General features: G+C 42.8%; 1 protein-coding gene across 1 annotated transcript in view; it reads right to left on the minus strand.

Annotated features, from left to right (window-relative positions):
• Positions 1-14,713, minus strand: part of ptprnb (protein tyrosine phosphatase receptor type Nb) — a 50,364-nt gene extending 35,651 nt beyond the window's left edge. Inside the window, 2 exon segments of the mRNA XM_052499949.1 lie at positions 5,489-5,539; positions 14,442-14,713. Of these exon segments, the coding sequence (XP_052355909.1) occupies positions 5,489-5,539; positions 14,442-14,517 (127 nt within the window). The 5' untranslated portion in view covers positions 14,518-14,713.
• Positions 14,714-15,106: the final 393 nt, after the last annotated feature.

A 15,106-nucleotide genomic window follows, 5' to 3' on the forward strand; every position in this document is an offset into this window, starting at 1 on the left:
ATATAGAGAACACAGCAGAACACACCAGAACACATCAGAACCCTCTCCTGCTGGGGCAGCAGAGACTGACCAAACAGCCCATCTACAGAATATAGAGAACACAGCAGAACACATCAGAACCATCTCCTGCTGGGGCAGCAGACATTGGCCAAACAGCCCATCTACAGAATATAGAGAACACAGCAGAACACATCAGAACCCTCTCCTGCTGGGGCAGCAGAGACTGACCAAACAGCCCATCTACAGAATATAGAGAACACAGCAGAACACACCAGAACACATCAGAACCCTCTCCTGCTGGGGCAGCAGAGACTGACCAAACAGCCCATCTACAGAATATAGAGAACACAGCAGAACACAGCAGAACACATCAGAACCCTCTCCTGCTGGGGCAGCAGACATTGGCCAAACAGCCCATCTACAGAATATAGAGAACACAGCAGAACACATCAGAACCCTCTCCTGCTGGGGCAGCAGACATTGGCCAAACAGCCCATCTACAGAATATAGAGAACACAGCAGAACACATCAGAACCCTCTCCTGCTGGGGCAGCAGACATTGGCCAAACAGCCCATCTACAGAATATAGAGAACACAGCAGAACACATCAGAACCCTCTCCTGCTGGGGCAGCAGACATTGGCCAAACAGCCCATCTACAGAATATAGAGAACACAGCAGAACATATCAGAACCCTCTCCTGCTGGGGCAGCAGACATTGGCCAAACAGCCCATCTACAGAATATAGAGAACACAGCAGAACATATCAGAACCCTCTCCTGCTGGGGCAGCAGACATTGGCCAAACAGCCCATCTACAGAATATAGAGAACACAGCAGAACACATCAGAACCCTCTCCTGCTGGGGCAGCAGACATTGGCCAAACAGCCCATCTACAGAATATAGAGAACACAGCAGAACACATCAGAACCCTCTCCTGCTGGGGCAGCAGACATTGGCCAAACAGCCCATCTACAGAATATAGAGAACACAGCAGAACACATCAGAACCCTCTCCTGCTGGGGCAGCAGACATTGGCCAAACAGCCCATCTACAGAATATAGAGAACACAGCAGAACATATCAGAACCCTCTCCTGCTGGGGCAGCAGACATTGGCCAAACAGCCCATCTACAGAATATAGAGAACACAGCAGAACATATCAGAACCCTCTCCTGCTGGGGCAGCAGAGACTGGCCAAACAGCCCATCTACAGAATATAGAGAACACAGCAGAACACATCAGAACCATCTCCTGCTGGGGCAGCAGAGACTGGCCAAACAGCCCATCTACAGAATATAGAGAACACAGCAGAACCATCTCCTGCTGGGGCAGCAGACACATCCACAAAGCACAGAGAACACACACACGCACGCATGCACATAAACACCTATGCACGCGCACACAACTATGGTGATGTACTATGGTGATGTACTATGGAGATGTACTATGGAGATGTACTATGGTGATGTACTATGGAGATGTACTATGGTGATGTACTATGGAGATGTACTATGGAGATGTACTATGGTGATGTACTATGGAGATGTACTATGGAGATGTACTATGGTGATGTACTATGGTGATGTACTATGGTGATGTACTATGGTGATGTACTATGGTGATGTACTATGGAGATGTACTATGGTGATGTACTATGGTGATGTACTATGGTGATGTACTATGGTGATGTACTATGGAGATGTACTATGGTGATGTACTATGGTGATGTACTATGGTGATGTACTATGGTGATGTACTATGGAGATGTACTATGGTGATGTACTATGGTGATGTACTATGGAGATGTACTATGGTGATGTACTATGGTGATGTACTATGGTGATGTACTATGGTGATGTACTATGGTGATGTACTATGGTGATGTACTATGGTGATGTACTATGGAGATGTACTATGGAGATGTACTATGGTGATGTACTATGGTGATGTACTATGGAGATGTACTATGGAGATGTACTATGGTGATGTACTATGGTGATGTACTATGGTGATGTACTATGGTGATGTTTGTGTGTTTGTAGATGTGCGAGTGGGTCTCGATGAGTCATCCCCCAGCTCTATTCTCTCTCTCACCCATTCTCTCTCTCTAACATACACATGGGGGAGAGACACTGCCGTCACCCGGGTGATGTCACTGTTGCCATAGAAACGGTGGGAAAGAGACGTGATTGGTTAAGAGCAAGTTGACGGAGAGAGGCCGTGTGTTTACACACTGATGCTCAGAGTGTGCCTCATCGTACATGAAGGCACACACGCTCACACACACTTGCAAACACATTTGCACACATGCAGTTCTGTAGACAAAAATCAGGAAACACATGATAACTGCCATTGAGTTAATTGAGTATGAATAAAGTAGATTTCCTATGAGACAGTAGACAGCAGAACACCTGCCTATCACAACAGTTGAACTGGTTAACGTCATTATATGCATGAAGTCCTAAATGTCACCCTATTCCCTATATAGTGCACAACTTCTGCCCAGGGTCCATAGAATAGGGGGCCATTTGGGATGCACACTGGGAACTGGGGAGCGAATATCATTTTAAAGACAGGATGTGACTGGTTACAGATTAAACAACAGATTTCAAGAGACAAGGGTGGTGAGACAAGGTAGGTGAAACAAGGGGGGTGGAACAAGGAGGGTGAGACAAGGGGGGTGGAATAAGGAGAGTGTGAAACAAGGAGAGTGGAACAAGGGGGGATGAGACAAGAGGGGTGAAATAAGGGGGTGGAAACAAGGGAGATGAGACAAGGGGGGGTGGAACAAGGGGGGATGAGACAAGGGGGGTAAAACAATGGGGGTGAAACAAGGTGGGTGAGACAAGGGGTTGGGACAAAGGGGGAGAATGAAGGAGGGAAGACATAATGGACGAGGAGGGAAGGAAAGAGATACAGGGTTCAGTGTGTGCTGTAGGTTTTACACTTAGCGGACTGTTTGTTTTAATACAGGGTGTCAAACTCTAGTCCTACAACACAGAGAGGAAGAGGCGAAGAGAGAGGGTTTACTCCACCCAAAGTCTGTCCAAGAAAATAAAACCAGGAAGTGAGGAATTTGTGTGTGGAGATCAATGAGAGTGTCGAATTTGGTCAACAAACTTTTTTATTGCTAAATTGCTAATTTGCTACGTGAGGCTTATTCGATCGAATAGAGGTTTCGTAATGGTTAGGTTGTTATGAATGAACTGACATAAGTGCACGCATGTAGCATTTTGGCAACTTGATATGGAGTTTTGCCTGTTGTTCACAAGCATATCTGTCCTCTCATTGGCTAGAATAGTGCCACCTTACACAAATGACTGATGATTGGCTGAGAGAAATTGATGATAAAATGATTGTGGAGGCTGTCTTGTTGGACTTCAGTGCAGCTTTTGACATTATTGTGTTATGGCTTTACACCCCCTGCTATAATGTGGTTAAAGAGTTACTTGTCTAACAAGTAATGGAAGCCTATCAAATATAATCCAGTTATAATCAGGAATTCCCCAGGGTAGCTGTTTAGGCCCCTTGCTTTTTCAATTTTTACTAATGACATGCCACTGACTTTGAGTAGAGCCAGAGTTTCTATGTATGCGGATGACTCAACACTATACACGTCAGATACTACAGCAACTGAAATGACTGCAATACTCAACAAAGAGCTGCAGTTAGTTTTAGAGTGTGTGGCAAGGAATAAGTTAGCCCTAAATATTTCGTATTTGATTGTCTAACAGAACACAGAGGGTGTTATTTAATGGAAGCCTCTCAAACATAATCCAGGTAGAATCAGGAATTCCCCAGGGCAGCTGTTTGAGTAAAGCCAGTGTGTCTATGTATGCGGATGACTCAACACTATACAACAAAGAGCTGCGGTTAGTTTCGGATAGGGTGGCAAGGAATAAGTTAGTCCTAAATATTTCCAAAACTAAAAGCATTGTATTTGGGACAAATCATTCACTAAACCCTAAACCTCAACTAAATATTGGAATAAATAATGTGGAAATTGAGCAAGTTAAGATGACTAAACTGCTTGGAGAAACACTAGATTGTAAACTGTCATGGTCAAAACATATTGATACAACAGTAGCTAAGATGGGGAGAAGTCTGTCCATAATAAAGCACTGCTCTGCCTTCTTAACATCACTATCAACAAGGCAGGTCCTACAGGCCCTAGTTTCTACCTTCTTAACAACACTATCAACAAGGCAGGTCCTACAGGCCCTAGTTTCTACCTTCTTAACATCACTATCAACAAGGCAGGTCCTACAGGCCCTAGTTTCTACCTTCTTAACAACACTATCAACAAGGCAGGTCCTACAGGCACTAGTTTCTACTTTCTTAACATCACTATCAACAAGGCAGGTCCTACAGGCACTAGTTTTGTCGCACCTTGACTACGGTTCAGTAGTGTGGTCAGGAGCCACAAAAAAAGGACTTCAGAAAATTGCAATTGGATCAGAACAGGGCAGCACAGCTGACCCTTGGATGCACACAGAGAGCTAACATTAATCATATGCATGTCAATCTCTCCTGGCTGAAAGTGGAGGAGAGATTGACTTCATCCCTACTTTTATTTATGAGAGGTATTAACATGTTGAATGCACCGAGCTGTCTGTCTAAACTACTGGCATACAGCTCGGACACCCATGCACACCCCACAAGACATGCCACAAGAGGTCTCTTCACAGTCCCCAAGTCCAGAACAGACTATGGTAGGCACACAGTACTACATAGATCCATGACTACATAGAATTCTATTCCATATCAAGTAACTGACGCCAGAAGTAAAATTACATTTTAAAAACAGATTAAAAAACAATTTATGGAACAGCGGGGACTGTGAAGCAACACAAACATTAGCACGCACGCATACACATGGAATTAGTATTGTAGATATGTGTTAGTGGTGGAATAGGGACCTGAGGGCACACAGTGTGTTGTGAAATCTATGAATGTATTGTAACGTTTTAAAACTGTATAAACTGCCTTAATTTTGCTGGAACCCAGGAAGAGTAGCTGGTGCTTTGGCAGCAGCTAATGGGGATCCATAATAAATACAAATACCTGATCTCGACTCCTCCTGCCTGCCTTCCATCTTTGAGGACATGTATTTCCATTATTACAGAGGTCACTCGACCATCTTGTCAACAGAATATTTTTTTTTTGTCAAGCGTCAAAGTCTCTTCCTGTTTCCGTTTCAACTTATTGATAAATTACTGTTACTGATTGGCTGGAGGCTACACACCTGATTTCCCAGGTCTAGACCACAGACTGATTGGACATTTGTGTAGCCTCCAGCCAATCAATAACAGCTGAAATGGAAACAGGAAGAGACTTTGGCGCACGAGGACAAAGAATTTGACACCCCTGTCTTATTAAAGAACTGCCAACACTTCCCGGAGTGTCTGGTGACAGTGAGAGGATTGTATAGTGAGACGACATGAAGAAGATGGGTTAGATAGAGAGATGGTGTTATGTCATACTGACCATCTGAGCATGGTTGGTCTCTGGGGCAGAGCTTCTTCTCAAACAGACAGCCTGAGAAGCACATGGAGAGGGGGAGGAGAAAGAGAGAGAGAGAGGAAAAGAAAGAGAGGAAGAGGGAGGGGGAAGAACAGAGAGAGATAGAGAGGGAGGAAGAGACAGAGAGGAGGAAGGGAGAGAGATAGATTTTCTATTATTTCACATTTTCTGGCAATTGACAATGTCATGACAATAATGTACCCTTGAATTAAACTGGGGGAGGGAAATGAGAGAGCGAGAGAGAGGGAGAATTTAAGAGCCGTTAAATTCTATAACCACCTAAAAAGAAGCGATTCATAAACTTCCATAACAAAGCCATCACCTACAGATGGATGAACCTGGAGAAGAGTCCCAAAGCAAGCTGAGGACACTAAGCAAGCTGGTCCCGGGGCTCTGTTCACAAACACAAACAAAGCCCCAGGACAGCAACACAATTAGACCCAACCAAATCATGAGAAAACAAAAAGATAATTACTTGACACATAGGAAAGAATGAACAAAAAAAAACGGAGCAAACTGAAATGCTATTTGGCCCTAAACAGAGAATACACAGTGGCAGAATACCTGACCACTGTGACAGACTATTGAGAAAGGTCGCCGTAGGCAGACCTGGCACTCAAAAGAAGACAGACTATGTGCACACTGCCCCACAAAATGAGGTGGAAACTGCGCCGCACTTCCTAACCTCCTGCTAAATGTATGACCATAGTAAACACACACAGGGCATTAGGAAAGTATTGACCCCAAGACTTGTTCCACATTTTGTTAGATTACAGCCTTATTCTAAACTGGATTAAATAAAGCATTTTCATCAATCTACACACAATACCCCACAATGACACAGCAAAAATAGGTTTAGACATTTTTGCAAATGTATTAAAGATAAAAAACATAAATACCTTATTTAAATAAGTATTCAGACCCTTTGCTATGTTTCCATTGATCATCCTTGAGATGTTTCTACAACTTGATTGGAATCCACCTGTGATACATTTAAATGATTGGACATGATTTGGAAAGGTCCCACAGTTGACAGTGCACGTCAGAGCAAAAACCAAACCATGAGGTCAAAGGAATTGTCCGTAGAGCTCTGAGACAGGATTGTGTCGAGGCACAGATCTGGGGAAGGATACCAAACTATTTCTGCAGCATTGAAGGTCCCCAAGAACACAGTGACCTGCATCTTTCTTAAATGGCAGAAGTTAAGTTTGGAATAACCCTGACTCTTCTTAGAGCTGGCTGCCCGGCGAAACTGAGCAATCGGGGGAGAAGTGCCTTGGTCAGGAAGGTGACTAAGAACCCGATGGTCACTCGGATAGAGCTCCTCTGTGGAGATGGGAGAACCTTCCAGAAGGACAACCATCTCTGCAGCACTCCACCAATCAGGCATTTATGCCAAAAGGCACCTAAAGTACTCTCAGACCATGAGAAAACAGATTCTCTGGTCTGGTGAAAGCAAAATTGAACTATTAGGCCTGAATGCCAAGCCTGGAGTAAACCTGGCACCATCCCTATGGTAATGCATTGTGTTGGCAGCATCACGCTGTGGGGATGTTTTTCAACGGCAGGGACTGGGAGACTAGACAGGATTGAGGAAAAGATGAACAGAGCAATGTACAGAGAGATCCCTAATGAAAACTTGCTCCAGAGCGCTCAGGATCTCAGACTGGGGTGAAGGTTCATCTTCCAACAGGACAACGACCCTAAGCACACAGCCAAGACAATGCAGGAGTGTCTTCGGGACAAGTCTCTGAATGGACTTGAGTGGCCCAGCCAGAGGCCGGACTTGAAACCTATCAAACATCTCCCAAGAGACCTGAAAATAGCTGTGTAGCGACGCTCCCCATCCAACCTGACAGAGCTTGAGGCGATATGCAGAGAAGAATGGGAGAAACTCTCCAAATTCAAGCTTGTAGCGTCATATCCAAGAAGACTTGAGGCTGTAATAATTGCCAAAGGTGCTTCAACAAAGTACTGAGTAAAGGGTCTGAATACTTATGCAAATGTGATATTTGTTGTTTATTTTTAATACATTTGCAAAAAATTCTACAAACCTGTTTTTGCTTTGTCATTATGGGGTATTGTGATGTCATTATGGGGTATAGTGTGTAGATTGATGAGGGGGGGATTTAACATATATATATATATATATATACTAGAAATAGGCTGAACGTCACAACATGTGGAAAAGGTTTGTGGGTCTGAAGACTTTCCGAATGCTCTGTGGTCCTTCTGTAGCTCAGTTGGTAGAGCATGGCGCTTGCAACGCCAGGGTAGTGGGTTCGATCCCCGGGACCACCCATACGTAGAATGTATGCACACATAAGTCGCTTTGGATAAAAGCGTCTGCTAAATGGCATATATATTCCTCAGATTACACAGACCCACCAAGAATCATAAGGTGAATGCACCAATTTGTAAGTCGCTCTGGATAAGAGCGTCTGCTAAATGACTTAAATGTAATGTAAATGTAAGAATCTGAAAACAAATCCACATTCGGATAAACTCCCATATCTACTGGGTGAAATACCACAGTGTGACATCACATCACAGCAGCACTGTTTGTGACTTGTTGCCACAAGAACAGAGCAACCAGTGAAGAACAAACACAATTGTAAATACAACCCATATTTATGTTTATTTATTTTCCCTTGTATACTTTAACCATTTGCACATCATTACTAAACTGTATATAGCCATAAAATGACATTTGAAATGTCTCTATTCCTATGGAACTTTTGTGAGTGTAATGTTGACTGTTAATTTTTTATTTCACTTGCTTTGGCAATGTAAACATATGTTTCCTATGCCAATAAAGCCCTTTGAATTGAGAGAGAGCAGGGGGTTGTGTTGGATGGCAGACTGTGTTTGTATTTACGTACGTACGTGTGTGTGTGTGTGTGTGTGTGTGTGTGTGTGTGTGTGTGTGTGTGTGTGTGTGTGTGTGTGTGTGTGTATATATATATAAAGGAGGTAATGGGTGATCTTTACAGAGCTCCAATCTGCTTGGAGAGGAAACACGGCCAGATGTGACACAACACGGCTGTACACACTGAGTGTGTGTGTGTGTGTGTGTGTGGGAGTGAGTTTGCATTCATGATTATGTGTGTACTGTATTACAAAAACAGAAGCGGGAGACAGACTGGCCTAGAGGGCTGTCTCTCTGTGGGAAAAACAATACGATTCCCCAGACACAAAGACAAGATCACAGACAAGACAAGATGAAACATAGATGAGAAAACAGAGCATGTCTTTCCGTGCGCCAGAAACAGTATTAGTCGTCATTTCAAATACTTTAGCTGCATTTGATTGAGTTTGCCTGGCGCCGAGCAACGGAACCAATGGAATAGTCGCAACGGTCCAAGCCCCGCCCATCTGGCACTTCAGGCAGGCTCAATCAAAGGCTCAAAGTATTTGAAAGAAGTCAGATACTATTTGAATCCATGTCTGGATATATCTGAGATGTGATGACTAATACACACTGTATCCCTCCCTTTCTTCACACTCCTCTCTCTCTTCCTTTGTCCATCCCTCTCTCGTCTGTCTGCAGCAGTAGCAGGGGAGATTGTTGCCAAGCTAGAGTCCATCACAGACTGTACAAACCACTAGTGCACAGCCCCCGAGCCCCAAGAGCATGTCAATCAATCAACCACATACAAAAATACAGACTGTCAATCCCAGGGGGCTAGGTCATAGTAAATCTCTTGTTCTAGTAATGAGTATTGCTGTATCCTACATCTGAGAGAATATACTTTGGCCCTGCACTCTAGGCCTATTCTTAACTGTTGTACAGCACTGTGTTGTATCACGTATTTTTCATTCTATCAGCTGGTGTGACCTTGTGATGTCATCTATGGAATTGTCCATTGTGTTCTACCTCAAGAAACTCAAGATGTGAAATAAGACCAATAAACTGAAGTGACCTGGGTTGTAAGTATCATAGCAACAGTAATATCAAACTGCGTGGCGTAATTCTCTGGGCTGTTTTTTTGTTATTTCAGCTGTTCAGAAATATGAGGGAGAGATGTAAACACACAACACAAGTTTATCGGGATTCTAGGTTCTCTCTGGGGAAGAGGCATGTACTGTAAGCTGATTATGTGTATCCCACAACAGTCTATAAAAGCTATTACTGCAGTCAATAATTAGCACAGGACTGTAATCATGGCAACATATGCTGCATTGTGCTGTATACATGCATGAGTCAGAGCTCCATAAACAAAGGAGTTCCAAACAGCATGGACATAATTATCAACTTGGATATTTCCATCCCACACACACTTTATGAATTCAATCCCATAGTTAAACTCAGTCACATGACTGGGTGTTTCCTGTTCTTTCTCCAAGATGATCTGAGTTTGTTTTCCTCCATCTCCCTTCCCCTAATCTCCCCCTCAAACTCTCTTTCTCCCTCTCCCCCTCAAACTTTCAAACTCTCTCTCTCCCCCTCCTCAAACTCTCTCTGCCTCACAAACTCTCTCTCTGCCTCACAAACTCTCTCTCTGCCTCACAAACTCTCTGCCTCACAAACTCTCTCTCTGCCTCACAAACTCTCCCCCCTCAAACTCTCCCTCTCTCTCTCTCGCTCCCCCTCAAACTCTCTCTCTCTCTCTCTCTCTCTCTCGCTCTCTCTCTCTGCCTCAAACTCTCTCTCTATCCCCCCTCAAACTCTCTTTCTCCCTCTCCCCCTCAAACTCTCTCCCCCTCTCAACCCCCCTCCCCCCTCAAACTCGCTCTCCCCCTCAAACTCTCTCTCTATCCCCCCCAAACTCTTTCTCTCTCTATCCCCCCTCAAACTCTCTTTCTCCCCTCAAACTCTCTTTCTCCCCTCAAACTCTCTCTCTCTCTATCCCCCCTCAAACTCTCTTTCTCCCCTCAAACTCTCTTTCTCCCCTCAAACTCTCTTTCTCCCCCCCAAACTCTCCCTCTCTCTCTCTCTCTCTATCCCCCCTCAAACTCTCTCTCTCTCTCTCTCTCTCAGCCTACAGATGCGCTACCTTAAATTGACCCTGCTTCTCACAGCAGGAAAATTAAATTGGAATTATTATGTGGATTATAATTCATGGACATTTTTGTAGGGGTTGATACATTTTCCGTTGGTGCAAATCCGGTGGGTATTACATACTTTAGAAGCCTTTTAAAACCTTGAATACACTAAAATTTGCAGGATACATCTCTGCGACAACAGTGATCCAATTAAGATAGCAGATCTGTACCACTGGGAGTTAGGGCCTGGACAGAGGAAGTGGGGGAGCACTCTACGACACAAGGGCTATTTTTAATGTGTTACTGCAACTACAATCATATCTGAAATGACAATAAAGTAATGGGCTATAAGTACAGGGATAGAGTGATGACAGACACGACATGTTGAGTTGAATAATGGTGAGTCTGGTCAGGCTTTGTCCATTTGAATTCTCTTTTATAGCTTCAGATAAGAGTCTGAATCTCAAATTGTACCCTGTTCTAAAGTAGTGCACTATATAGGGAATAGGGCTCTTGTCTAAAGTAGTGCACTATATAGGGAATAGGGCCCTGGTCTAAAGTAGTGCACTATATAGGGAATATGGCCCTGGTCTAAAGTAGTGCACTATATAGGGAATATGGCCCTGGTCTAAAGTAGTGCACTATATAGGGAATATGGCCCTGGTCTAAAGTAGTGCACTATATAGGGAATAGGGTGCCAGTTGGGATGCAACCCTTTTATTTTACAGATTTAAAGGGGTAATCTTAAAATTAGAAATGCCTCATGAGAATGTTGTACCCCATCAGAATCCAACATGATAAGCTTGATTTACTCCAATGTGAATGTAAACAAACACTGTATAGCCTCAAAACTTGGTCAAAACTGTCATTTGTATATAATTGATGGGCAGAATTTGAGTGGTTCCGTTTCTCCAGCCACCCCATCCCTCAACTTTTTATCAAAATGGTGGCGGGGAGCCCTCTTTGTTATTGTTTCAACTGCGGATGGCCCTTTTAATCTTCAGAAAACAGACTTGTTTTTGTCCTCCGAGGTGTATATAGACAGATGGCCATGACAGGTGATGCTATGGGCTGAAGTTACACACCACCTGTGTCTCACCTCTCACTGTTTGACAACCTGAGAAATGTAACACCCCACCAGATCTAACAAGTACCATATTGTGATTCATAACCATCAGATCTAACAAGTACCATATTGTGATTCATAACCATCAGATCTAACAAGTACCATATTGTGATTCATAACCATCAGATCTAACAAGTACCATATTGTGATTCATAACCATCAGATCTAACAAGTACCATATTGTGATTCATAACCATCAGATCTAACAAGTACCATATTGTGATTCATAACCATCAGATCTAACAAGTACCATATTGTGATTCATAACCATCAGTACCACTGGATTTAAAGACTATTATAATGTGATTCATAACCATCAGTACCACCGGATTTAAAGACTATTATAATCCAGTACCACTGGATTTAAAGACTATTATAATCTGATTCATAACCATCAGTACCACTGGATTTAAAGACTATTATACTGATTATTACCACTGGATTTAAAGACTATTATAATCTGATTCATAACCATCAGTACCACTGGATTTAAAGACTATTATAATCTGATTCATAACCATCAGTACCACTGGATTTAAAGACTATTATAATCTGATTTAAAGACTATTATAAATTCATAACCATCAGTACCACTGGATTTAAAGACTATTATAATCTGATTCATAACCATCAGTACCACTGGATTTAAAGACTATTATAATCTGATTCATAACCATCAGTACCACTGGATTTAAAGACTATTATAATCTGATTCATAACCATCAGTACCACTGGATTTAAAGACTATTATAATCTGATTCATAACCATCAGTACCACTGGATTTAAAGACTATTATAATCTGATTCATAACCACCAGTACCACTGGATTTAAAGACTATTATAATCTGATTCATAACCATCAGTACCACTGGATTTAAAGACTATTATAATCTGATTCATAACCATCAGTACCACTGGATTTAAAGACTATTATAATCTGATTCATAACAATCAGTACCACTGGATTTAAAGACTATTATAATGTGATTCATAACAACCAGTACCACTGGATTTAAAGACTATTATAATCTGATTCATAACCATCAGAATAGGTGAGTTATACTTGATACATACACGTGTATATGCCTCTTCAGCTTTGTTAGTGTTGTGCCTTAAACATGCTCAGTAAATTGGTCTGGTCATCCGACAAAATCTCCAAATACATTAGAATGTATGCAGTTCTCACTCATTCCTGTTTATTCACATGGGGTGAAGCCGTATGAATGAAGGATCCTTCAGGTTCTGACTACAGTCGTGGTGGTGAGACACACCGATGGGATGCGCTACTATTGGTTTATTAGTTACCTGCAACAATGTTAGGCCTACTGTTTCACTTCTGATAACTCCACAAACCGGCATGTCAAAAGGAAGGCAGTCATAGCCAGTTAGACATGGTATAATTCTCCTCAGATTGACACACACGGTAAGTAAGCAATAACCGCATTACAAGATAACCAACCGTGTCGAACAGCTGGAAATCAAGGAGGCAAAGTAATACATTTTTCACTGGTGTGATGAACTAACAGTAGTCAGGTCTACATCTCACCAGAACTGAGTTAAGGTCAGTGTGTGTGCCTGCCTCCACAGCACAGGTTTAGCCTGCTCTACAGCACCGAAATGTCAAGCGGCCATCGACACAGAAAACAAGCGCACTGTTCTGAACCATCAGTGCTGAGTCTGTGTGTGCCGTCTGTCCATGGTTCTAAAATGACTAGCTATAACCAACGCACATGCCATTGACGTAGAGAGTATGTATGCACTGTCCAGGGTACTGAAATGAGCGCGCAGGCGCTATTGATGTACAGTTCGAGGTGGTAGGATTGGCTGCAGCCTACATTGATAAACTGCCAGCAGTAGGCTGCCTACATTAGAACAGGATCCAACTTTAGTAATTGAACTACTAACCAGCCTGGAGGGCGTGAGGTCATGTGTGGTAAGCAAGTGGGTGGTTGTAAATTGCAGTATTACAGAATGGGCCTTGGTAAACCTATGACAGTGGTTGCCTAGGTTGTCATTCAATTTCATTGCATTGGGTTGACATTGCATCAATAGCCAAATGCGTGTTGTTTAAACTTAGCGCAGTGCATTTTACACAAATCAAAATGACATCGTCATCCACAAAAGCAAAAACACCAGACCTGTAGCCGACACAAAAACCAAACCCTAATCTTCTGACTTTTGAATGAGGTGAAGAAGCACTCTCCCTCGCTCTCAAACAGTTGTGTTTTTATTGAGCGCGCCGAGCCAAGGCGTGGGGCACAGCAGGCTATTTATTACTGGTCCTTGCTCCACTATTATTGCGGAGAGGAGCTATGATGAATCATGCCTGACGCTGTTTTCGCAAAACCCATCATTCAATCCAAGCAGAAGTCTACAGTATCAAGTCACTAATCAAACCAAGTGTATTGTGACGCAATTTCACATTCAGACTACATAAATAGCCTCCAATAGCCTAAACAAACAAAACTGACATCCAGAAATTGTTGAATCACATCTGAATCTCTCAATTTCTTAACATTTGTAATGTAGAAGTAAATTCACGTTGTTTATAACACTATGCTACAATGCACAGAAAAGCAAATCAGTACGGTGAATGATACTAAAATAATTGAGCATATGTGGCTATATTCTTAGTTGCTATTCTGGCAAATCAGGGTTGAAGTAAGTAGCAGAATATGGCTCATGGACCCCGTCAATATATTGCATTGATTTATTCGCTATTGCCTTGGCTGAGATTTCTAAATGGCTGTGTATGTAGACCTGTTACCTGCCTCTGAATGACTCAGATCATTTCTCTCCCTTACCGTATCTGCTTGACATCCCAGTCTGATAGCACACCGCCATCACACATAACACGCTCCATAGTCGCTGAGATCCCATGGTTTATCCCAAGACAGACAGAGCTGTTCAGCGGTGCGTTTTAAACCCTCATGATCCGTGTCAACTATCGGAGGGACTTTCTAATGTCGCACATCCACTCCGACTCCAAAGGAAGGACGTGGATTTTCGGCAGCAGAAGCGCACCAACTGTGAGTGCAACAGCAAGTGTTGCGAGAAATGTGTAAATCCCGGGATGCACGCTGCTTCGGATCAGGAACGGAAGGGGTTAGTCTTTCTGCATGGCTGGTTTACCTTTGGGAGACCCACCATTACATCATAGCTCACTAGGCGAAATTAATAAAGTTCAAGTAATTTTTACCATGTATTCCTCCGTTCCTCTAAATATACTGAGGAAAAATATAAACACAACATGTAAAGTGTTGGTCCCATGTTTCATGAGCTGAAATAAAATATCCCAGAAATGTTCCATACTCACAAAAAGCTTATTTCTCTCAAATTGTGCACACACTTGTTTTACATTCCTGTTAGTGATAATTTATCCTTTGCCAAGATAATCCATCCACCTGACAGGTGTGGCATATCAAGAAGCTGATTAAACAGCATGATCATTACACAGGTGCACCTTGTG

This window comes from Oncorhynchus keta, chromosome 37, assembly GCF_023373465.1.
Source record: "Oncorhynchus keta strain PuntledgeMale-10-30-2019 chromosome 37, Oket_V2, whole genome shotgun sequence".
Lineage (NCBI taxonomy): Eukaryota > Metazoa > Chordata > Actinopteri > Salmoniformes > Salmonidae > Oncorhynchus > Oncorhynchus keta.